This window comes from Grampus griseus, assembly GCF_964374135.1.
Source record: "Grampus griseus genome assembly, chromosome: 17".
In the NCBI taxonomy this organism is placed as follows: domain Eukaryota; kingdom Metazoa; phylum Chordata; class Mammalia; order Artiodactyla; family Delphinidae; genus Grampus; species Grampus griseus.
Genome location: NC_139011.1, coordinates 24,899,503 through 24,925,828, shown reverse-complemented (window position 1 = coordinate 24,925,828; position 26,326 = coordinate 24,899,503). Strand labels below are relative to the sequence as shown.

Sequence of the window (26,326 nt, the reverse complement as noted above, 5' to 3'; positions counted from 1 at the left end):
ATCAAAATAAAAATGGAAATTAAGCCCTCTTTTCAAGGTTTATTACCAAATTCATCCTCCCTTAATTTGAATGCTTTGTAAATGTGGTTGGCAATTGCTGGTGATGAGGTATAACGGAGATATTCTTTGTAAATTAAGATAATTTATAATACTTTGCATTGTAGATGAAAATGCACATGGACAACAGTACATAAGCTACAAAGCACAACATAATTTAGTCCAATTTGGTGGAATTATTGTTGCTTATTCATAAATATTCAAAACTGTCTTATTCTTTTTTTTTTTTTTTTTTTTTTTTTAACGGTACGTGGGTCTCTCACTGTCGTGGCCTCTCCCGTTGCAGGAGCACAGGCTCCAGACGCACAGGCCCAGAGGCCATGGCTCACGGGCCTAGCTGCTCTGCGGCATGTGGGATCTTCCTGGACCGGGGCACGAACCCGTGTCCCCTGCATCGGCAGGCGGACTCTCAACCACTGCGCCACCAGGGAAGCCCTGTCTTATCTTTATGGAAACATTCAGCTGCCAGTCTTTTCATTGAAAAGCTCAAATACTTGAAACTGACAAATAAAGATGTGTATGAAAAAACATATACTATAAATATTCACCATTCCTTGTGCAATTTGATACTCTGATGAAATGAAAATTTCTAGAGCACAAAATGAACTGAAAATCCTCAATTACCTAAATCCTTTTGACTTGCTAAATAACTTAAACTGAGATCTAATTCCTTTCCTGCCACCATATAGCAGATTTCTTTAAGGATTTCTAACATTTTAAAGTTACTATTTGAAATCTACAAGACAGTAGAAAGGTCAAAACAACAACTTCACCATCTGGTACTATGGAATAGTTGCTTCGGATTAATAGTAATATTAATTCAGATTAGTTTTCAGATTAATATTTACATTAATTGGTTCATATTCACATTAATATTGTTATTAAGAAATAAATAATGCAAAACAAGTTAAAACTCCTTTTATGTCTGTCTCCAATCCCTTTCTGGTCTTTCCCTACTGAGAGCTAGCAAATATTCTCAATTAGTGTATTATTTTCACACATAATTTATATTTTTAACACATATCTATACGTCTATGAACAATATATAGTATGATTTGCAAGCATCTGTACATTTCATGAATTATACAATTAAAATAAGTCTTCTAAGCCTTTATTTTTTGTCCAGCATTGCGTTTTTACTTTTATATTTACGCACACACATACATACACACTTTATTCATTTTAACTACTAATGATATTCCATTGGAGGTATACTCCAAAATTGATTTACTTATTCTCCAGCTCATGGACATTTATATTGTTATATTGCTTATATTATTCATTGTTATAAAAATGCTATACTTCTATGTCCCCATTTGCACATATGCAAGTGTTTCTATGGTGTATGCAGCATGTAGGGATTCATAGATCATTTTCTCCTCAAGATTAAATCAAAATCTGCTAATCTCCTATTTAACTTCTGCCTTGGCCAATGAAAGATAAATAGTTCAATCCCTGCGTCAACATAATTTCTGTTCAATTTGTTTATGAATAATTGTGGATTCACATAGGGTGATGTTATATCTGGTTAGCAAAATAGTAGCAATAGTACAATAAGGCAGATGGCTTAGAAATATAAATGATATCTGAAAATCACTTTTTGAATGTAAGTAAGCATTTTTGATGTAACTAAAATAAGAAGGTCCTTATATGCTTTATTTCTTTGAAATCCACCTAAAATGTAAGTATATATTTAATACTGTTAAAGTGAAATTTTAGAGTATTGAATGATGAATGAAGATATGTTAATTTTATGTACTAAAAGTAAGAACTTTCCAAATTGCTAAATAAAAAGGGAATTAGATTGCTAATAAGGAAACTGAGAAAGTAATAAGATAAATATGTTAGAGAAACATATCCTTTTTTAAACCAAAAACCTTAATAAAAGTTTAAATAATAAAGCAATATTCTACCATAATCTTAAGCTCTATAGAATTCTTTGGTGGATTTAATACATAATATTTAGCAGAATAATCTTTAAGAATGATATTTAAGATTTGGTTATTAAATTCCACTTAATCCATGAGTCCTGCAAGAAAAAGTCTTATTTTAGAATTCTTTATATTTAAATAAGGATGTATATAAAGCAGAATGTCATTTTAAAATTCACAAGCAGAAAATAATCCACGACCATACATAACACTGTGATAATCCTCTTTGGTTCAGACATAAGGAAAATAAAGAGAAGAAAGCACTGAAGAAAAATTATGTATTCCTTTTTTCTCACTAATCAAACTAATAATCAGACATATCAAACTTTGAAATGACCAACTTTATAAGAATGCTTTAAGAAGACAATCCTTACAGTTTTGAGTCTTGAAAAGCTATATACTTTTTTTTTTTTTTTTTTTTGCGGTACACGGGCCTCTTACTGTTGTGGCCTCTCCCGTTGCGGAGCACAGGCTCCGGACGCGCAGGCTCGGCGGCCATGGCTCACGGGCCCAGCCGCTCCGTGGCATGTGGGATCCTCCCGGACCGGGGCATGAACCCGTGTCCCCTGCATCGGCAGGCGGACTCTCAACCACTGCACCACCAGGGAAGCCCAAAAGCTATATACATTTAATTTAACTTTTTAATTCTATTTGTTGAGTAACTTTTAATGTAATTTATTTACTTACGTAAATTATAATATATCAAATTATATATGTAAATTAGCCATTTATATAAATATATCAATAGTAGCAGTGTAATCAAATTTTGGAAAAATCATTCAAAACAGTTACTTTTCCAGCAAGTATTTAAAAGAAAAAAAAAAAACGAAGTTAAGAGTTTAAACAAACAAACAGAAAAGCTTGTGCAAATGATTGCTTTGCATTTCCAACTGGAGGAATAGGAGATAAGGTAAATAATTATTTTTTCTTTTTAATTGCCGTTGTTCTAAATCCCATGTATAAAGTTCTGACTAGAAAATATGTTACTCAAAGCTTTCCCCACGATTTAATCTTTGGGCATGAAAAAGTAAGTGATATTATTAAATATGCTAGTTTGTGTCTTGCACATCTTAAATTTGTACATCATTCTGGATAGTGGGATTCAGCTTTGCCTGAATGTTAATTTTTAGCCATCAGCCAAATTTAGTATATGCATAATTGGCTCAACCTAGACATATCTAAAAATAAATTTTACTAGATATCACCAAATTTCTCCTATGTGACTATACCAATTTACATTCTCCAAAGTTCATGAGTTTCAAGTTCTTCAAATTATCATTTAGTATCATACCACTTTTTAATTTTTACCAATTTTGGCAAACATACAATAGAAAATTATGTTGGCTTTAATTTTCATTTCTTAATTTCTATCAAGCACTTTTTGTCTTTTGCTTATTGTTACTGGAATTACCTCTACTGTGAAATTTTTTGGCCCATATTTTCTTTTAGACTATATTTTTAAATTGATTTGTAGGATTCCTTTCTATGGAGTGTATGTTTTTCTATTATATTGTAAATATCTACTTCTAAAATATATCATTTAAATTTTGTGTTTATGGTATATTTCCCTATAGAGAGATTTGTAAAAATAATAATAATAATAATAAGGACTGGGACTTGGTCAATAAAACAGAAGCCACTTAGATATTTTGAATTGCTCAAATTCAATACAAGAAATTAGAGGGAAAATACAAAGAAATTCAGAGGGTGTGAAGGTCAGAAGATCACTGCTGGTTTTCAAGAATCCAGGAGTTCAGGGAAGCTGCTGCCACATACAACCACCTGCCAGCACCACACTCTTGCCTGCAGATGCTGCTGGAAAATAATGTCTTCTTTATCCATCCTACCTTTCAGCTCTCACATGTTTGCCTTTAATTGGCAGAATCTAAGGAGAGATTTTGGCTGGCAAGAGCAGGGGAAATGCAGTTGCCAGATTTTTAGTCTCTACACTTATGGGAAGTGCTTAGAAGGGCAGGAATGCTCCTGAGTATTGAGAGATTTTTGCTCATGTATCTTCTTTGAGAAATCTTTCTTCGCCTTAAAGACACAGCTATTCTAGGCCACATTTTTTTCTAAGCGTTTTAAAGTTTTGAGACTTGCATATGTCTTCAATCTGCCAGAAGTTAATTTTATATAAGAAGTAAATTAGTAGGTCATTACATATTTAAGCTCAAAATTTACAAAACTTTTAAGATGTGAAGGCTATGAAGATGACTCTTCTGTTATTCTAACATGAAGAAATTATATCCAATATTGTATATATAAATGACAGGTAATCAAGAAATATTTCTTCAACATCTTAGTTAGAATACCTTGTACTATGTAATGCAGCATTAGTCAATACTTCCTTTATTGCCTGGTTAATTTTCAAGATTTAAAGAGTAACAGAAATGCCAAATGTACCTGTTAAGTAGTTTATAGGATACAGATTTACATAGAGTAACATTGTTGCTTCTGTGTAATCTACTTATTTTCTACTTGCATTTGCACTGAATAAATTATATACTAAGAGTAAAGTTAGAGTTAATAGGTCATCTGATTATTTTTCATGGTTAACATTGTCAAGACCATATTGGTAACTAAATTAAAGAGTTTAAATAGGGTAATTTATTATATATTTATAAAGCTAGTATGCAAGAAATGTCATCACAAGGTAGCTATTGCCCATCTTTAATCTGAATATAAAATTTGAAATGGCCATGTTCCATGTAGATTACTAAACTATTTCAAGCAACAAAACTCAAAGGCTAAGAACATCCAGATATATCTGAACTATACCCTTGGGATAATGGACATTTTCAAATGGGATTTTTAGAAAATTAAATGTGCAGACGTGATAACAAGGAGACATCTGGGCCCAGAGGTAATGCCTAATGGCTGGGCATCACGGACTTTTGCCAGATCAGCTTTTGAGAAGACAATCCTATAATCTATCAAAAAGGTGCATTTTAGCTCTTCATTGGATGATTGTTTAAAATACCCAATTCCTTTCTGCTGAATGAAAGTGGATTAACTAGAAATAAATAGAGCCAGAAAAATCTGCAATGAAGCATATTTCCAAGAAATAGAGTTTAAAGATTTCATGAAAAACGTAAGAGATACTAGGCCTAAATCATTCTTTGATAGTAAATTTGGCCAATAAAAAACATTCAGATTCTTAGGCATAAATGACGAAAGTTTCTTTAGGAAGAATTGCATTAACATTTTAAAAAATTATTATTATTTTTACATTTACTTCAACAGTAAAAAAAAAAAAGATGTAAATCCATGGAATTTTAAATATAAAATATCGAAACCTTGGATTGGAGGTAATATAGTATAGTGATTAGGCTTGCGAATTCTAGAGACAGAGGCCCTCAGCTCAATTTCCATATCTGCACTTATCAGCTATGTCACCTTGGGCAAGTAACAACTTTTCTGTGCTTTGTTTTTCCTCCTCTTCTCACTGAGGATAATAGTATTTCCCTCATAGAGTTATATCTGTATCTAGTAGGTAGTAGATAAATGTTAGCTATTATTTTAACTCTTATATTTAATGTTTTAATAATGTTAAATGCTTCTGTGTGCCTTTTAAATAAAATCTTAAGTCCCTTACTATAGTCCACCTCACCCCTGCCTAGCTTCAAACTTTACCTCTCATTTTGTCCCATTCTCCTTGCTTACACAGCTCCAGCCAAATAACTCAAGCTGAAGTCTCTTAGGCCTTTGGACTTGCTGATCTATCTGCCTAGAACCCTCTACCCTCAGATCTCTTATTATAATTCAGGTATCAATTCATGTGACACCTCCTGAGACACAGTCCCTGAACAAACTGGGTACAGTAGACCTATCTATCCTATCATCCTGTTACAAATTATTTCTAAATGCAGTTCTCTTATCTTTTGTTCATATCTTTCTTTTCTGTCTTGTCTCACTAAAGAGTTAGCTTCATATGGGCAGGAACTTTGTCTTCTTCAGTGTTCTCTTTATTCCCAGAGCACAAAACACTCCAGTGGAGAAAGACAAAATTTAAACCTATGAATAACTTTCACATTAATAAGTTAATTCCAATAGAGGAATAAAAGGCAAGATAAGACATGTGACCAAAAAGAAATGACATTTCTACAACTCAGCCTTCAGAGAGAAACACAGTAAAAGACATCAGATTTAGGAATGCATTCTTGAATGTGTATTGAGCGGCTGAGGGGATCTGGTCAGAGTATCCTATCAGGTTTTGCTAAGTTCTATTATTGAATTATCCAGAGCAGAGTGATGTTTTAGGGAGAATATTGCATTGAGATCCTAATTTCTGACCTTTTCTTCCAACTTTAGAAGGCGGCAATAGTAATTTTCTCTCACTTTACTCCCCTATACCCTCTAGGAAAGACAACTACATATTTAATTACTTTATGTTGTATAAAGCACCTGAAAATATGCCTCATCTAGATTTTTATTTGGAATAAGATTCAGATTTCTCAAGGGCAAGAGTAACTGTTAGCCATTTTTGAAAAGAATGGAAGAGTGGCCTGACTCAAGGAGGGAGTTAATTCTGAGAAATTGGAGGGATGGAAGAGCAATTGGATTCCCTAATGTTAGTCAAGGTCTGACCAAGTTTGTCACAGAGGTTTTACATTCAACCAGCATAGCTATCCATGCTTCAGTTCTCTAAATCAAACTAGACTTCACCCAGAAAGTAATTTGGGAGAAGAAGGATCTCTCTACAAAAGACTAAGTTAAGAGTTTTCTTGACAACTCTAAAGGATGAAGACTGAAGAGATTTAATTCGCTTTAGAAAAATAAAGGAGTGGGAAATTTTCTCCCCTCAAATGTGGTGTAGCATTTTCATACCAGGTATGTTGTAATTTATTTATTGGTTAAGGAAAGTGAGAGAAGCTCACTGTCTTCTTAGTATAGTAGAACTAAAACTATTAATAATGGGTGAGCCAAGTGATTTTCCTTTCTAGGCACTCAAGAGTCTCTGGACTTCCATGACACCATTAATCACAGAGGCATCTATTAATACAATATCTTTAAACTTATTATGTTTTGGAATATCTGTTACAGCTGTACATCATAGTAAACACTGTACACTGTCTTCTCAATAGCTCTTCTTTTCTTCTCCCTCATGAACAAAACCTTGATTTTGCTCCCAGCAGTAATTGAAGCATATCAGGCAGTATATCATCATAGTCAAATAATAATCCAATATTTTAGTCTGACAAATGCTTCATTTTTCCAGCTTGCCTTGCTGGGAAATTTAGGCATAACCACATAGCCCTGTTTTGGACAAAGAGAGATAAAAGAATGTCTGACAGAAGATTTTGCATTCCTGATAAAAAGGACATATATGGCTGACACTACCTGCTCCCTTTTTCTTTTTGCCTTGAATATGTTCAGTGTTAAAGTAGCCATCTGTGACCATGTCACAACAATCATGAGAACAAGAGCGAACACACTAGGAGTGCTACAGCAAAAGGACAGCGGCATGGCCCTTTAACAACTGAATCAAGATCTACCTACCTTTTCTCTCTTTACAGCTCTCATATGATAAAAATAAATCCTAATTGTTTAAGCCATAGTTAGGTTTACCATTACTTGAAGTCAAAAGTGGCATCTCAACCACTGTTTCCACTAGTTCATTTGCTATTCTTAGTGACTGTATAATGAATGGACTAATAAGACAGTTGAAATAAAACACAACTTAAAGGCCTGTTCTAAAATATTTCTTCATTTTATTCTCAACCAAATGCAATTCTGTCTCTTAAAATGAAAATAACTAGACAACAGCAAATGTCGTTAAGTCAAAAAACAGATAATAGAAAGGTAGATAAAAAATGACTATCATGGGCTTCCCTGGTGGCGCAGTGGTTGAGAGTCCGCCTGCCGATGCAGGGGACACGGGTTTGTGTCCCGGTCCGGGAAGATCCCATATGCCGCGGAGCGGCTAGGCCTGTGAGCCATGGCCGCTGAGCCTGCGTGTCCGGAGCCTGTGCTCCACAGCGGGAGAGGCCACAACAGTGAGAGGCCTGCGTACCGCAAAAAAAAAAAAAAAAAAAATGACTATCATTAGATAGGGCAGGCGTCATTAGATACGGATGGTCATAAAAGGCCTGTTTATGCTAAAACTAGTGAGAAGCTAGGCAAATGGGATTAATCTGAATTAAATTATTTGCTCTATTTCCCTTGAATGTGTTTAGCATGTTCTCTCTAATCTCTGTAACTTTCTTCACCCTATTCCCTTTGCCTGGAATACTCTCCACTATTTCTTTCTGTGATCCACCAACACAACCTTTAATTCTACTTCATTCATGAATCCTTACCTGATCTACCCTAGCCAAATTTCCTCTCTCCTGTCTCTAGTCCTCTTAATGTGAATATTGGAACTCCTCTTTACCTTACAGTGTTCTCTCAGATGTTTCAGAAACAAAGGTGGAATAATCTTAAGGGGAACATACCACAGAATGGCAGGGGTGGGGTTGGGTTTAGAAATGACTGGATACAGGGATTCGAACACAAAGCCTGTTCTTTTCCATTTTCCCCCATGTTTGCACATCTTAGCAAATTCTCTCATGTTCAAAAATTAATTACTGCTTCTAAGAAATTTAGGAATACAAAATATGTGGCCTAGTGCAATCTTCTATATCACAAAAACATTTTACAAAATCAGTATTCAGACTACATGTTAAGTTACCAAGAATATGTAAAAAGTTGTAATTGGACTAAAACTGACTAAAGACATTATGAATTGAAATGGCCCCATGAAGAACTATGCATAACATGTTTGCAAAAAACAAAACAAACAAACAAAAATAACCACAATACCATGTGATAACAGCTACATTAGCTGTGGATATAGACTACTGAAAAAGAAGTGTTAAAGAGTAGGTTAACTCTGGCTGAAGGAATCAGGGTAAGCACCAGTAGGGAAATATTTGAAATGGTCTTGAAGTTGAATAGCTCAATTGATGCCCAAGGTGGGTGGGGCATATTGAAAGAAAAAAAAAGCCTGGTTACACATGCAAAGGCTGGAAACCAAAGTATATTTGGAGGATGGGAAGTAGCTTCTTTCAAAGCTAGGAAATCTGTGGTTAACTATTAAGATAATTGCAGATATGTAAAAAGATTGCCATTGTAAAAAACAGAAGTAACACTTAGGAACAAATACATTTAATAACAGATGTGTTACTACTTCCAGGACCCTCCTTAACAAAGGAGCTCAGCACATAGCCATTGGATCAGAAAATCTTGGAGCATTTACTGACCCGGGGATATCCAGAGACACCTTGGAAGCAGACTATAAATATTTTAGTTCCAGAATATAGACTGAAACGTTTCAGTTTCAGTTCTGAGACTGAAAAATATTCATAGATGTATGTATGCCCTTTTTAAAAAATAATTGCTTTTATACTCTCTTCCCAGTTCTATAGCTTTCCATCTTCATAATGATGCACATCCTATAATGAACAGCCAGAGTCATTAAGAAGAGTGACTTCAAATATTTTCTTTTTAAGGATTTCTTTCTTTTCTTTTTTTTTTTTTTTTTTTTTTTTGACAACCAGTAGCTCACAGCAATGACAAAAAAGTCAATGATTTTACTCATTCCAGACACTTGAGTACCCTATACAATTTTATATCCAGGTATGGCCTACAATGCCCAGTATCTTTGCATCAATAATCTCACATTACCTAGAATTTACATATCAGAAAAGGAAATCTAGGTTTCCCCTATGAAACCCACTGACATTTTAGACAAAGAGAAATACAAAACGATGCAGAACAAAGAAACACCATTATGTAAACATTGAGCCCTGACTTGAAAAATGTCACCAGCCCTGTCAGAAAACAAAAAGAGAAAGAGGAAAACAGATTAAAAAACATTTGCCCTTCTAAGCAGATCACACCAATTATATTTGAGCAATAATCACAATACTGTTATTTTTAGTCCATCACACAGCAATATCTGTAAACACGATTTGCTTGGATTTTCATTTGTCTTTGGGAGGACGTCATAAGAAATCACATTATACACAAGAGTTCTCAGGATTTAAAAATATGTATTCAACATCATTTTGTTAATTTCTGTTGTGTTAATGTTAATAATTAACAATTCTAGCACAGGTAGGAAAAAACCTTTAAATAAACAAGGAGCAAGAATAATATCTCAGTATTATGTCTCCTGTCTCCTACTTATATCATTAAGAAAGAGCATTTTCAAAAACAGTAATTTGATTCAGATTCCCTTTAGGATCCCATGAATACCTTTGACGCTGTAACCATTTCAATGTCCCCATTTCTGTAATACCTTTCATTCATTTGACTTCTTGAGAAAATTTATGGAATTCATTCAATTCTCTCAAATATTCTAACAGTAAAAGGGATTTCTGAATACTGTTACTTAATTTATTTTGCTATATTACACGAATATTCTGAACTTCCAAAAACTGATTTGATCCTGTAAATTGTAAATTTATTAACACACAACCAGGAATCACCACAGTTTTTCATGCACTTTACTTTCCTAGAACAGTTCTTACACAGAGCAGAAACTTAATAAATATGTTATTTGAATATGACTTAATGTTCATTGGCGTAATTAGTCTATTTCTTAAATTATGATACAGGTAAAATAAGTTCATTTTGTTCATATAACAATTGATGTAACCCACCTACCTATGGCTCTCAACGATTCTCAGTCTTTGAGCTTCTACCTGTTTAAATGTCATAAAGCTGACTTGAGTATAACACAATAGTTCTATATAAGTTTATTTTTAACAAGGCAATTTAACACAAAAGCAAAACAAACAAAAATCTTAGCTACTCTTCCGTGTAAAATCATTTGAAACCATCCAATTATCATTAAGGGTGACCAACTATAACTACTATACATGTATTGCATATGTTTTGCAATTACAGGTAGGAGCTCAAACACTGGATTCCCATTTATTTAAAAGTTTAATTGTATTTCTTAAATATTTCATGTGAAGAATACTGCTATTTTAAAATATATAAATAAGTTCAAAGTCACAAATTACTTAAACTTTCTGAATCTTAGCTGTTTCAACTGTAAAATAGCAACAGTTAGAATACCTGTAAGTTTTTAAGTTAGGTTCAAATAAAATTATATACACAGAAGGGAGCTGTAAACAGCAAATTGATAATCAAATGTTGAATATTACTTCACCTGGTGTACTGCAATTATTTAATAAATATTTAGCATCAGTGTTGGGCCTTTTTTTTTTTTTCTTCCAAAATACTTACTGGTATAGACAAGTTGAAAGCCTTCATCTGTCCCTTCAGAATCAGAATTAAATTCTAGCCAGAGATGGTTTGAAGTACTACTAAGGGTCAGTCCTCGCATAGATGCGCCAGTAAAAGCACCTAGTAGATGAGTTGTTTTATCTTTTCCATCATAAATCTGCAAAAATATATTTATAATTAAAATGTAAATTTGACAGTAATAACCAATTCAGAGCATGTATTTATATCTGTGAAGAAAATGAAATTACTACACTCTTCATAAATCAGGTCACTACCTGTTTCCCAAGAACAACTGCATATATTAATTCCTACAAATATCAGGGTAAGAAAGTTAGACTCCACATGGGTAATTTTAATATTCCAAGCTCAGCAGACACTAAGTAAAACTCAAAATCATGTTATAAAGTTTTTGTTCTTATAAAAACAATGCTTCTAATGGCAGACAATTTAAAATTGAGAATATCTATAGAAAGTTTGGTTTCTAAGATTGGTTGGTTGGTTGGTTGTTTTTCTAAACTTGGTCAAGGGCACCAAACACCTGCTTTTCTAATAACATGATTAATATAAAATGTACTTGCTTCTTTTGCAACTTCTATTTACCCATGTCCTTTATTTCATATCTGACACTTTTAAAATGTTAAAATAGTACTAAATGCATTTAGAAGCTGATTTAACAAGGCAAAAGTATACAAAGCAAAACTGACATGTTCCCAAAGCTCCCTACCTCATTCCCATTCTTCGGAAGGTGTAGCTTCTCATTGCCCTCTAATTTGCTTTTGTTTTATCAAGGCATTATAGACATTTCTTCAGGTCAGTGGATAGAGATTCTTCCTTTTGAGAGCTGTGTAATATTTCCTTCAATAGCACTACCACAACTTGCCCTACCATTCCATATATTAATAAACTAAAGTTTTTTGCCACTAAAGGTAATGCTGAAATAAACAGCCTTTAGACGTTATTTCACATTTCTTTTTTGGTACTTGTATTTCAGTAAGAAAGTTTTCAATATATTGAATCTGGGGGCTAAAATGTTCATGTATTGTCAGATTATTTTCCAAAAAGTGTACAGTAATTAAATTGAGGGTTTGCCAACAATGCATATTACTATTCTTTTTCCTTTAAGGCACATATTTTTAATGTGGTAGTTATTACCCCCAAGGGTGTGAAAATTGGTTCTTAGAGTTCATAAAATCTTGGATATTATGATCATTTGTGGTCCTACAAAGACCAACCCTGACAAATCTCATTCCACAGTACTTAGTTTCATGAAGTGGGAGCTTGGGGCTCCTTCTGTGAATGATAATGAATAGAAACGACTGAGAAATACTTCTGAAAGTTACCTGTCTCTTGCCTGAAATTGTCTTACTTCTGACCTGTCATAAGAGTAAAAATTATGTCGCTAAACCCCTAATCCGGTGATCTTGTCATAGCACCAGTGTTCCCCCAAAGTGGTATGCATTATATTCATGTCACCTAGGAGATGATATTTAGGTGGTACATGATAGAACTTTTATTATTATTATATTAATTTACATGATATATTTTTCTTGTGCTAAATTGTTGGATTTAACTTGATCATCTATTCAGAATGTTTTCTACAATTTGTAAATAAAAACTGATGTCTAACTTTTTTTCTTTGTATCAAATTATCCTTACAGGTTTTAGTATTAAGTTTATGTTAATTTAACAAAGTGAACTGGAAATATTTTACTATATTTCAAAATCTGGAATATTCAAATAAAATAATGAGCCTTTGCTTTCTACAGATTCAAGGAATTCTTCAATTCAAGGACATATTCTTGAGTTTTTGTTTATTTAATTATTCCTTGTCAATTTTATTATTTTATTTTCCACCTTGAATGCCTATTATTTACATATTCAGTCTCCAAAACTGTGTTGCAATTCCTTTACATTTTTTTCTTCTGAAATTTATCTATCTTTCCGCTGTATTATGGCTTATCTTCCACTGGATCTTCCACACTAACAATTAGATTTTCAGCAGTAACTAATCTCTTTTTAGGTCTTCTATTTAAATCTTAAATTTTTAAATCATTGGTCAAGTTCTAGAAAGTCAGTCTGTCTGTTTGTCTCTCTCTCCTCCTTCTTCCCTCCCCCATTCTCTGTTTTTGGTACTCAAATTGCATTATCTTAAGATATCTCACTTGTTTTATGTATTTAACTTGGTCTTTCTTACTTCTGGTTCCTGAATTCCATTAATTATGTGTTTATTTATCTTTAGGTAGTTATAGTTTTATGTTTCCTTATTATTGATACAGGTTTTCGATGTTGTAAAGACAACAATGCTTTTATTTAACATGCTATACAAATGTAGTTTTTGTTCAGAGCCCCTAGTATCCTTTCTTATGTGCCTGAGGGAATCTATAGCTTCATATGCACCCTCCAGGCTCCACCAGTTTATTTACTTGTTATTTTATTACCACTGAGAGGGAGTGGAAATAAGAAAGAGAGGAAGTGAGTTGTAAAGTCAATCCAACATGCTCACTGAATTCCGAACAGCAAACACCTTACTGGTCTCCCTCTTTGTTTTAAAAGGTCTTTCTGTCAATTTTATAAAGAATGTGTTGACTGTTAAAATGAGTATTTGACTACTAGATAAAGGGCTGTATGGACTAATTTCTTAAAATTATATGGGAGTACCAGGAACCCCTTGTGGAATCTAATTTATCATACAAATTCATCTCTGTTTTAGTTATCAGCAAGAATTTGTCTTCAACAAAGCTGAACCAAATGTTGAGGTCTGTTAGCTCAGGAATTTTTTTTGTTTGATTACATAGGAGCCAACTTTTCATTTCTTAAGAATAGTAGCCATCAGCAATAATTCAGAGACAAGGAAACGTGTGTCAGAAAACGCAACTTTTGCTGAAGTGTGATCATTCAGCTAGGAAATTTTGGAAGCATGTATAAAATTGTTAGTTCAAAATGAAAAGCAAGTGTTAATTAGGAAGGCTTTAAAAAGAGAAGAGTTTTATAGCTATGATCAAGTCCGTGCTGTTTAACTTGTAAATAAAATCCTTCAAATGTATTCAAATATATATGGGCGCATAAAGGCAACAAGGAAGGACAAAGCAGTGTAGCCAAAGACAAATTACATTTGAAGTAGACATGAATGCAATCATACAAATAAGAAAATAAAACAAACAAAATGTGCCTTTCATTTAAAAATAAATTTACAGTACAGAGTGATTATACTGGGTCTGATCAGAATCACATAGAAATTTTGACATTATTTCTCATTGCTTTTCTACTTAAAATCAGGATCTTTAAGTATGTTTTTATTTATTTGAGACGATTTTCTTTTTTCTAAAATATATTATTATTTTTGAGATATTTCTTAATATCTATTTTTATTTTTCAGAAATTTAGAAAGCTAAAAAAGACTAAGCTAATTATAATAGTATACTTTTTAATTGGAAGGGAGAGGACTGGTGCTCACAATAGAAATATTCTTAGTTACTTAGAGCCTAATTCAGATAATGAAGACTTACTTTTATATCAAATGTAGATTTCAAGTTTTCTTAAGAATTAATATTGTGAAAGGCATTGAGGGCTTTTATAACATTAGTGAAGCTCTTTGATAAGACTCTAATTTGTTATAAGGTTGCAATTAATTTGGTAGTCCTACACTAGAACAGACTAGAACTTAATACTGCCATGTTTCAATTATAAAACCTTTTGTAATGGATCAGGGCCTGAAATTAGTTATGGTGTACAGATCCTCCTATATATGGAAGGTCAAACTATTATGATGAACTGCTTATGGACACTTAAAACTGTTTTTGTTGTTAATGACATAATAAATGTATGATTAGAAAGTATATTCCCAGTCATTTCTCTAGTGAATTTAGCAAATAAGCTATTATCTGAACCCAAGAGCAAAAAGTACATAAAAAAGTAAAATAAAAAGAGAAATTACACATGCATGTGAGTATAATCATACAAACCTTCAAATCATTCCTGCTCATGAATACTAGAATTTTCATTTTGGCCATTTGTTTTATAGGTTGATTTGGAATTTAAATAATTTTTTATAATAAGTTGAGTTAGAGTTCAAATTTTGAATGAAAAAGAATAAATAATTTTTACAATTGTTAAAAAGGACAATATTTTAAATCTTATTATGTTCTCTCCAAAGATGATATGTAACAGAGAAGAAAACATTTGTTTGTACTCAAATATTTGTCTTTACAATAGCTATATAATGTGTACTCAATTAAGAGTTGGTATGTATCAGGGAGGGAGTTGGGAATGCAATGAGGGGTCAGGTTTTCAGGGGCCTTAGCTTTGTGGTCCCAGCTCTACCATCAAAGCTGATTGGAATGTCACACATCATTTCACTTCTGTGATCTCAGTAGGGGAGAAAAGGAAGGGTTTTATGAGGCCTATCATAGCACTCTATACAAATGGATATTTACAGAGTGCTTTTGAAGGGAGAAATAACAGAGGATTATCAGTGAACAACAAGCAGAGTTAGTAGATACATGTGGTAGACTTATGAGATCACTGGTGGGCTAGAAAATATTTAAAACCCAGCTCTCAAACAAACCAAACTGGTGAATGTACATACCCATATATATGTTTTTTAAGTAAATTTTATTGATATAAAGAGAGATTGACAGACTTTTTCTGAAAAGGTTTAGATAGTAAATATTTTAGGCTGTTAACATCTCTGTGGCAGCTACTCAATACTGCCCTTCTAGCACAGAAGCAGCCGTAGACAATGTGAATGAATAAACACAGCTTTCTCCTATTAAAACTGTATTTACAGAAAGAGGTGTCAGTCTGATTTGGCTCACAGACTGTCATTTGTGAATCACTGATTTAAGGGATGTGTAGCATCCTATTTATACACAGGAATAAAATATACAATACTCATTATTGAAAATTCCATAGAGCTAATTGATTCTTACAGAGTGCTTTCAGTGTTTTTTGCCAAACTTTTGTAGCTGCAACTTATAACTGCAACTTACAGACAAAAGTTGTTCTTAAATGAACATTGCTTGATTTTTTTAAAAAAATTATTTTTATTTATTTATTTTTGACTGTATTGGGTCTTTGTTGCTGCATGCAGGCTTCCTCTAGTTGCGGCGAGCGGGGGCTACTCTTCTCTGAGATGTGCAGGCTTCTCATTGCAGTGGCTTCTCTTGTTGCAAAGCATGGACTCTAGGCGCACAGGCTTCAGCAGTTGTGTCACACGGGCTCAGTATTTGCAGCTTGTGGGCTCTAGAGCCAGGCTCAGTACTTGTGGCGCACGGGCTTAGTTGCTCCGCGGCATGTGGGATTTTCCCGGACCAGGGCTCAAATCCATGTCCCCTGTGTTGGCAGCAGATTCTTAACCACTGCACCACCAGGGAAGCCCTATTGCTTGATTTTTTTGTTAACAAGTGAGATGAAAATGAAACATCAAAAACGATGTTATATCAGAATGTCACTGGTTTGTAAATGATATGAGCAACTTCTTTGCTAAACTGAATAATAGTTTTCAAATACTAGAAAAGACATTTTCTCAATTTTTTGTGCTATTCATAATATAATGGCTACAGATACAACCCGTTTCTACTTATGTACTGACAATGAGCAAAGCAATAAATCAAGTCAGGGTTTGTAGTATTTGCCAATTTCTGCAGTGTAAACACTTTACTATGGCTAATATCAAGCTATCAATGTGACATTGTTGAATACAGATTTGGGAAGAGATGGACAAGCTGACATAGTATTTCCAACACACAGATACAGTATATATAAGTAAACTCAAAAGCACCGATAAGGGCTTCCCTGGTGGCGCAGTGGTTGAGAGTCCGCCTGCCGATGCAGGGGACGCGGGTTCGTGCCCCGGTCCGGGAAGATCCCACATGACACGGAGTGGCTGGGCCCGTGAGCCATGGCCGCTGAGCCTGCGCGTCCGGAGCCTGTGCTCCGCAACGGGAGAGGCCACGACAGTGAGAGGCCCAAGTACCGCAAAAAAAAAAAAAAAAGCACCGATAATAGTTAAAGTAGTAAAATAATTAGGAAATGAAAAGTTGCATTTATTACCTTGGTTTTTTAATTTAATTGTAATTCAATTGTAACAATTTAATTTTTAATAATGGCTATGTTTACAACCAGCTCACAAAAGTACTGAAAATTTAACAATAGGCTCTCACACGTGGTACTGCCAAAGTTTCACAAATAGGTTATGAAAGAGCTTAAAAATAATACGTCTTAGAAAACAACAATAGCAACACATTAATAACCCTCTCATCATATTTCTAAAAGAATGTTATTAAGTCCTTCAACTATCTAGTTTTTCATAAATATGATATACATCTCCTAACCCTTTCTTTTGGACTCTCAAAACCAATTTTGGGATATTTTACTGGCTCTTCTCCATAATAATCCATTTAGTCTACATTTTGCGTAAGAAACGTCTTTAAACTTCATAATGCTGACTGTGGTAAAAAGATTGTCTTGAATTATTTCCCTGCTACATTTCTTTATCTAAACATAGTGCTTAGTCTTTTTCTGAAAATAAAAACAAACACAGCGACAACAAAAACATAACTAGTATTATTTCTGATTGGTATTCAGCTTTTTTCCTATCCAGCTGACAAGGAGAGCTATTCATTATTGACAGTTTAGAGCCTACATATAATAAACACCATCTATAAATGTTAATTAAAAGAATTAATTAAGTTACATATTTTGAGTGAGGGATTGGGAAGTTCAATATTATTGCCCATTGAAAGTAAAAGAACCAAGGAAAGATACATTCATAATTCCCAAACCTGCTGGTCATCACATAATCTGGAGGGCTTTATAAAATTCCTTAATCCCAGGTGCAAACCAACTGAACCTACTTTCCCCAGATCTACTGAAACTTTGCTAGTGTGGTTATAAATAACTAAGGTGTTTATAAAAAGCAAGAGGAGGGAGAGAGAGAGTGGGTGAATGAGTAAACAAGCATCATCCTACAGGATGAGCTACTGGAAAGGAAAGTTGTTTTTGTGTGTGTATAGATATAGATAAATAACACACATTGTTTTTTATTGTTGTTGCTGTTTTGTTTTTATCAGAATCCAATACAGTGATGTAATATAGTAAGTTAAACCAGAAGAAAACAAACCTTCTTCCAAGCCTTATACATGTAAAGATTACAAGAGAATGTCATTCCAAAGAACATAGCCGATCCTACCACATAAAGAAAAACAGTGCTTTTAAATCTCTCAGTCAAGGGGCAGAGAGTTCCATAATGGGCTATTTTTTTTTTTCTTATTTCTTCTTATGTCTTAGTTGGAATGGAGAAAGAGAACTGACTCTAGTAGGTTTAATATTGGAAAGTGCTGGGGTTGAGAATGGGCTCTCATGGATTAGTTTGCAGTGAGGCAAATGAACTTCCATCCTGATAGGACTCTGGGCTTAACTGTCTTTGAGAAGTAATCATTTGTCCTTTGCGGAGTACATTGTCTGTTTGTGCATGCCTAACTGTGCCTGTGTCAGTAGGTATCTTTGACCTAATAGTCATCCATGGAATTAATGAGAAGAATAACATACAAGCATTTTACATCTTACACTGGTGGAGAGATCATGAAGACAGACAGCGTTTAAAAGCCCATCCCCAACCATCTCTGTAGTATGGCTTACTGAAGTCCTTTTAATGTGGTAATTTAGAATAAATCCCAGGTTAGACTATCAGTAGAAGGATAATTGAATTGGTGTGTTTCCAGGTTAATTTTAGTATATAATCTTTTCAACTTTGGAAAACATATATTTATTCTAGGAAAGACATAATTTTTAAAAAATTTCTGGGAATATAAATTTTCATCCTTTCACTCATGAAAGAAAAGTCACTATTTAATGAAATCCACTAAAGGGCCTTAAATTGAGTTTTTCTGCTTTCCTTTGTCTCTCACCATCACGTCCCCTCACACTGTCACTTATTACTGAGGTCCCATCCTTCCTCAAGGGAACACACATCACAAATGCATATGACTTTACTTCAAATAAGTAATACGTTAGAAAGCACTCTGAGAAACATATTAGGGCCATTTTTTAAAAAAAGCATCACTTGTTATCCCTAATGAATTTTCCAAAAAATAAACATCATTCAGTATGGAAAAGTAATGTAGAAATGTCAAGCATCACTGAGAGCAGAGAAATATTTTAGGAAGGATTGTGGTAGGCATGGGGAAGCATTTCCTGACTTTTAACTTACAAATACATGTTTATTATTGTTGCTATGTGATACAGTTTAGTAGCTACACTCATATTTCTGATCTATACCTTGATACAGTTTTTCCCCACAGTTAGCCAAATAAATAAATAAATAAATAAATAACCACTGCCTTAATTCTAAGTACAAGTATCCCATTAATCTCAATGTTGACTCCAATTTAGCAAATAAACCTATTTTAACAGGAAAATCCAAACAATGAACTGGAAGTTGAAGATATAATACAGTGAGTTTCTGTTGCCTATTGAGGAAAAGCACAAAAATTGGGAATGGCTCTAAATTAATACTAAAATTGTATATATCTAAGTGTACTGCAGGAAATCTTTCCCATGTCTATACAAATCTTACAAGCATAAAGAACTGTGTTAGAGAACCATCAATTATCATCAAATTAATATTCTTTTTAAAAGAAGAACATAACCAACAACCTTAAAATCACTGCTTAAATAAAAGTCCCCCACCCCAGTCAACCTGGGATATCATAAATTTTTTCAAGATTTGTGAAAACAGAAATATGTTGAATTTCTTACCTGGATTAATGAAATCTTGATAATGAGAAAAAAAATGTATGTGATCATTTTTTAAATATTTAAATGTGATTTTATAGAAGTGTTTACTTTTATTCCGATAATGAATATAAACTATATTTATCAAAACACTTACTTTGAAAAATATGGATCAGCAAGTATGAAAATATTCATTTGCCTAAAATCGGATCATTAAAAAAAATTTCTTTTGGCAGTGCCGTGCCACTTGCAAGATTTTAGTTCCCCACCCAGGAACTGAACCTGTGGCCACAGCAGTGAAAGCACTGAGTCCTGACCACTAGCCACCAGGGAACTCCCTTTAATCGTATCTTTAAATTTGATTATTTCAAATTTTTTAAATAAATTAACAAATTTTGTCCTAAATGTTTATTATCAACAAGGTATATTTTTTCTTAAATAATTTATAGATATTGTTAGATATATTCATAAATTATAAACTTTTTCATAGTCATAAATGCAAAGTTATCTATGTATCAACAGAAATAAGTTACTTAATAAACATCAAAATAAAAATAAATAAATGTCCATTTATGGATTATGTTTCATAGATAATATTTATTGAATATAAGATATTTGGCATGAAAGTGTTATTTTGGTGTTATTGAAACATTAAAATTCATGTATCAAAAAACAAATGGTTCTAAAGAATCTAGGGGCAGGACAGGAATAAAGACACAGATGTAGAGAATGGACTTGAGGACATGGGAAGGGGGAAGGGTAAGCTGGGACGAAGTGAGAGAGTGGCATGGACTTATATATACTACCAAATGTAAAATAGCTAGCTAGTGGGAAGCAGCCACATAGCACAGGGAGATCAGCTCAGTGCTTTGTGACCACCTAGAGGGGTGGGATAGGGAGGGTGGGAGGGAGATGTAAGAGGGAGGAGATATGGGGATATATGTATATGTATAGCTGATTCACTTTGTTATAAAGCAGAAACTAACACACCATTATAAAGCAATTATACTCCAATAAAGATGTTAAAAAAAAAGAAAACAGCTATGTAGCAAATTGGGTTCAGAAACTAAATTACAAAGCACAGGAGAGACTACTGGAGTAGAGGAAGTGAATAGCTATTGGTAATATCTTAGGGCATTTTCACTAGACATTTTCTTTTTTCTTCTATTAGAAAAATTCTGTATTTTGCTTTTCAAAACAATATTATAAACGGGTTTATGTCATGAAAAATAATTCATGTATCATAAAATCAAAATTTACTTATTATAAATAAACATTAGAAAGAAAACATTCTATCTCAGTAAAAATACTGACAGGAAAATGGGAAATAATGTATAATTTAAATCCATGAATGGCAGAATCAACTTATGGTTGATTATATATACATATATATCATATACATGTATATATGTATTAATGTATACTTAATGACTAAAATGATCAAAATATAAATATTCTGAGTTCACCTACCTTAAGAACATCTCCTTGTGCTAAATGAAATGTTCTGGCTGAAATATTAATTCCCTTTCCTGCTTGAACCTGAATACTATAAATGCATTCATGGTTGTTTTCATAGTTGAGTGGATAATTCGGAGAGAGCAGAATTCCTTCATTACTTGTTGCAGATGCACCACATTCAGCTGCAGGTAAAACAGAATATTGAAGTACAGTTTAATAGAAAGCATTATCATTTCAAGTAATGTAACGTATGGAAGCGTAAATGTATTTTATTTTAGCTAGAGGCTAACATGAAAATAATGTACAGAAGGGCTTTACGTTGTAGATGAATCACTCCTTCTCATATAATAGATAGGAAGAAGGGACTACTGCCTCTGGACAGAACACTGTACATAAATAGAAATACACAATAGTTTCAGTATTTCCCCCCCAACCTTAGATGAAAGGATAGCATGGAAAAGGATGAGGGCAAAAGATTTTCAGGATGTATTTTAAGTTTGTAGATCTCTGATTAACTTATTATGTTTAAATTTATAATTTACTTATTTTAAAGTATAAAAAAAGGGAAGAGATCAATTTCATTTTAGAATGATTCTTTACCTTTAAATGCTTTACTGTTTAAATACTTAAACATTAACAAAAATCAGGTAAAAGAAAAAAACCTAATGAGGAAATGAAAATGATCAAGATGGAGCAGTCAGTATAATATCAATAATAATAATATTATTTTAACAAAGCATAAAATAATAATAAGAACTAATGATATGATGCTAACAATCAGTCACATGAAGTGTCACCCAATAAAGCTCCTTCAAGACCTTTTAAGGTAAAACAAAAACAAAAAATTCATAAACTGCCAATATTGATTTAAATTATTTCTATTTTAATAATACTTAAAGAGTTTTATAGCGTCAGCCTTACATTTAGGTCTTTAATTCATTTTGAGTTTATTTTTGTGTACAATGTTAGGGGGTGTTCTAATTTCATTTTTGTACATGTAGCTGTCCAGTTTTCCCAGAACCACTTACTGAAGGGACTGTCTTTTCTCCATTGAATATTCTTGCCTCCTTTGTCATAGATTAGGTGACCATAGGTGCGTGGGTTTATCTCTGGATTTTCTATCCTGTTCCATTGATCTATATTTCTATTTTTGTGCCAACACAATACTGTTTTGATTACTGTAGCTTTGTAGTATAGTCTGAAGTCAGGGAGCCTGATTCCTCCAGCTCCATTTTTCTTTCTCAAGATTGCTTTGGCTATTTGGGGTCTTTTGTGTTTACACACAAATTGTACATTTTTTTGTTCTAATTCTGTGAAAAATGCCATTGGTAATTTGATAGGGATTGCACTGAACCTGTAGATTGCTTTGGGTAGTACAGTCATTTTCACAATATTGATTCTTTCAATCCAAGAATATAGTATATCTTTCCATCTGTTTGTGTCATGTCTGGTTTCTTTCATCAGTATCTTATAGTTTTTGGAGTATAGGTCTTTTGTCTCCTTAGGTAGGTTTATTCCTAGGTATTTTACTCTTTTTGATGTGATGGTAAAAGGGATTGTTTCCTTCATTTCTCTTTCTGATCTTTCACTGTTAGTGTATAGGAATGCAAGAGATTTCTGTGTATTAATTATGTATGCTGCAACTTTACCAAATTCATTGATTAGCTCTAGTAACTTTCTGGTAGCATCTTTAGGATTTTCTATGTAAGTATCATGTCATCTACAAACAGTGACAGTTTTACTTCTAATTTTCCAATTTGGATTCCTTTCTTTTTTTTCTCTGACTGCCGTGGCTAGGACTTCCAAAACTATGTTGAATAAAAGTGACTAGAGTGGACATCCTTGTCTTGTTCTTGATCTTAGAGGAATCATTTACATTTTAAATCTGCCTCATTTCCTCCTCACTAGCTTATTAGAATCTAGGCATGCTTGTGGGGGCATGGAGACAAAAGTTCCCAGGTCATACAGATGATCCAGAATACACATGTATGTTTATCAGTTAGATTATTTATTAGGGAATACAGACAGTTTTAAACTATGTTATAGAATCATGTAATTCTGAGAATATGTACTTGAATGCCAACTTGCAAAATACTGAAACACTGATTAGCAGCTCAGGCTTTAAAATTCAAAGATTAGTTTCAAAATTAAGCTCTATCTTCTATCTATATGGCTTTGGCAAGTTATTTATTCTCTCTAAGCCTCAATATTGTAATTATTATTATGGAAATAATAGTACCCTCTTCATAGGGATGTTTGTGTGTGTGTATTATTATATGTAGATAATACATGTAGAGCATTTAGCAGGAAACTGGAATACAACAAGAGCTTGATAACATTAAAGCTATTATTATGAATATTTTAAGTATAAGTACTAATGGTGGCATCATGTTGTATACAAAGAAAAATAGTTTAGGATATTTATACTGTCCCCAGTGTGACTATTCAGGTGTAGAAAGACACTTAGGTGTGAAAAGCCAGAGGACTCTTTCTAATTTTGGAGAATTATTTATGATATTAAAATTATTTTAACTGAATATAACACCCCCCCCAAATAAAGGCCAAATGATAATTTACTTCAAAATATACTAATAATTTATTGTAATGTTCTCAAAATTTGAATAGGTAGTAAGTGCCTTCTACTATAAACACTGGTTTTTAGTGTAAAATATAAAGGAAATTTTCCTTTCATATCAACAATAACCTGCTTTTGTTATATTTTAATTTTCAGTTGATTTTAATGGAAGAAATGTTCACATATTGGGGTATGGGGAAATCATTCTGGCTAATACATTATTTAACTTGAATTTTATGCTAATTAAAACAGCCTGTTTGTGGCTTATTGGACATACATTGTACATCTGCTTTAATCATTTAAAAAAAAAGTGTACACTGACCAGAAGCAAAGAATGCCCATGTTAAAAATAAAGATTAAATGCCTCCTTTCCTGGGATGCCAATGCTGGTACTCCTTTGGTAATAAGACTCCCTTCACAGATGCCAATGACATACTGACTTGCTGTACACATGCTGATCTGTTTTTTTTTTTTTTTTTAAACCTTAAAGGGATGTATCCCCAACTTGCTTGACTTTCTTTGTTCTGAAAAGATATAAAACTGTGCTGAAAACCATGCTTCTCTGGAGCAGTTCCTCAGAGTTATCTGAGAGGCTGTCTCCCAGACTATAATCCTGTTTGGCTCAAATAAAACTTTTCTATACCTCTTACAGATTGTTTATTGAATATTTCCAGTGACATTTGCATTATAAAATGACTATAAATGATTTTCTACTTGGTGAAATAAAATCAGGACTTAAACCAGAACGGAAGAATTAAGGAAGAAAATTTGGATTAAATTAGCACATTTCTCATTTAATCAGGACTCATCATAAATTATGGGGCCCAGTACAAAAGGAAAATGTACTACACTTGTTGAAAACATGTTAACAATTTCAAGAGATCAGTAGAGCATTAAACAAAGCATGGCCCTTCTCAGCATGAAGCTCCCCACTGTGGGACTGCATGGGTTTCACATCCATAAAGCCAACTCTGCATTTATTCTTCATAAAGGTACAAATCTACAAGGTAAAACATTTTCTCCAGTTTCATAGATGAAGACACCGAAGTGAGTTTTCTTCCTAAAATTGAACAAATGGTGTGTATCAGAGCTGGGATTTACCCTGGGATTTATTTATCAGTCATCGCCTATGGTGTTAAAAGGGTGAACATATAATTTCTCTTCCAGATCAAAGTACTCTTTTAGTATGAAAGGAGGCATTATTAATAATTATCCCACACAGCAGTTGTAAACTGAGACCATCCCAGATAAACTGGTAGTTGGTTCACTTTTTTCTTTACACTTTAACCAATGCACACAGTATTTAAGGACATTATATTAAAAATTAAGAGGATTATTTTGTGCAGGCTGGGGTATGTCCTGGAGGTCAGAATACATTCATCCCACATATAATTTATAAATCTGCATTCCATTATACATAATTATTAACGTTCAGAATGATAATCTCATATCAAGAAAAGATCTTGAAACATAAACTGATAAAAATTTGTTCAGAATGTTCTACCTACATATACAGGAAAATGAACAAGTTTATTTTTTGATGAGTTTCAATAAAATAAAATTTTCTACTAACAATAAGTTATGGAGGAACTTCTTTAGCCACAGTGCCAAACTCCAGAAGCTAGGTGATTAATAAACTTATTTTTACATGGAAACTCATCTTTGATTTTACCTTTTAATTTTAAAGTATACAAAACACTGGCTCCCCAGCACTCGATGTAGTACTAACATTTGCCCTGTATAAGCTTTCTTTCCACCCTTAGGCTACAGCAGTCTTGCTTGCCAACTGGAATTGAACAGGATCGAATGTTGAAATTAACAATTAACTTTCCACAGTTTGACCTTCTGCCCCAGTCTAGCAATGAACATACTTCTATGTCTGGTCTGTTGTGTAATAACCTAAGAATGATATTTTCCAAATGCAAATCTGATCCTGTACCTTCTGCCTAACAAATACTCACCATCAGCAAATCAAATTCACAGAATGCCAAACAAGGCCATTTATAATGTTACCGCTGCCTTTCTAGCTATTACCCACAATTCTTTCCCATGGACCTTGTAATTCACCTATCCTGAGCTACTGGCCCTTTGCCACAGTGTCACACTCTAAGCCTTTGTACATGATGTTTTCTCCACATGTAAGCACCACCTCTGGTCCCCAAGTGATGCAGTTTCAGGGTCCAAATAAGGAAAAAAATGACTTGATATTAAATAATACTGTTACGGTTCTTTCCAGCATTGGGTGGCTGTGATGGTGAAAGGAATAAGTGAAACAATGTCATGTGGAAGTATAAGAGATAATTCTCACAAATAGTCATGGCTGCAATGTTCATGA

General features: G+C 33.4%; 1 protein-coding gene across 3 annotated transcripts in view; it reads right to left on the bottom strand.

Moving 5' to 3' along the window:
• The window catches only part of CSMD3 (CUB and Sushi multiple domains 3), a gene marked incomplete at both ends in the record, with an annotated part of 1,078,626 nt that overhangs the window by 318,842 nt on the left and 733,458 nt on the right, over nt 1-26,326 (bottom strand). For all 3 annotated transcript variants that reach the window (XM_082674966.1, XM_082674967.1, XM_082674968.1), the window contains 2 exons: nt 11,226-11,382; nt 21,429-21,598. In XM_082674966.1, the coding sequence (XP_082531092.1) occupies nt 11,226-11,382; nt 21,429-21,598 (327 nt within the window). The remainder of the gene's footprint in view (nt 1-11,225; nt 11,383-21,428; nt 21,599-26,326) is intronic.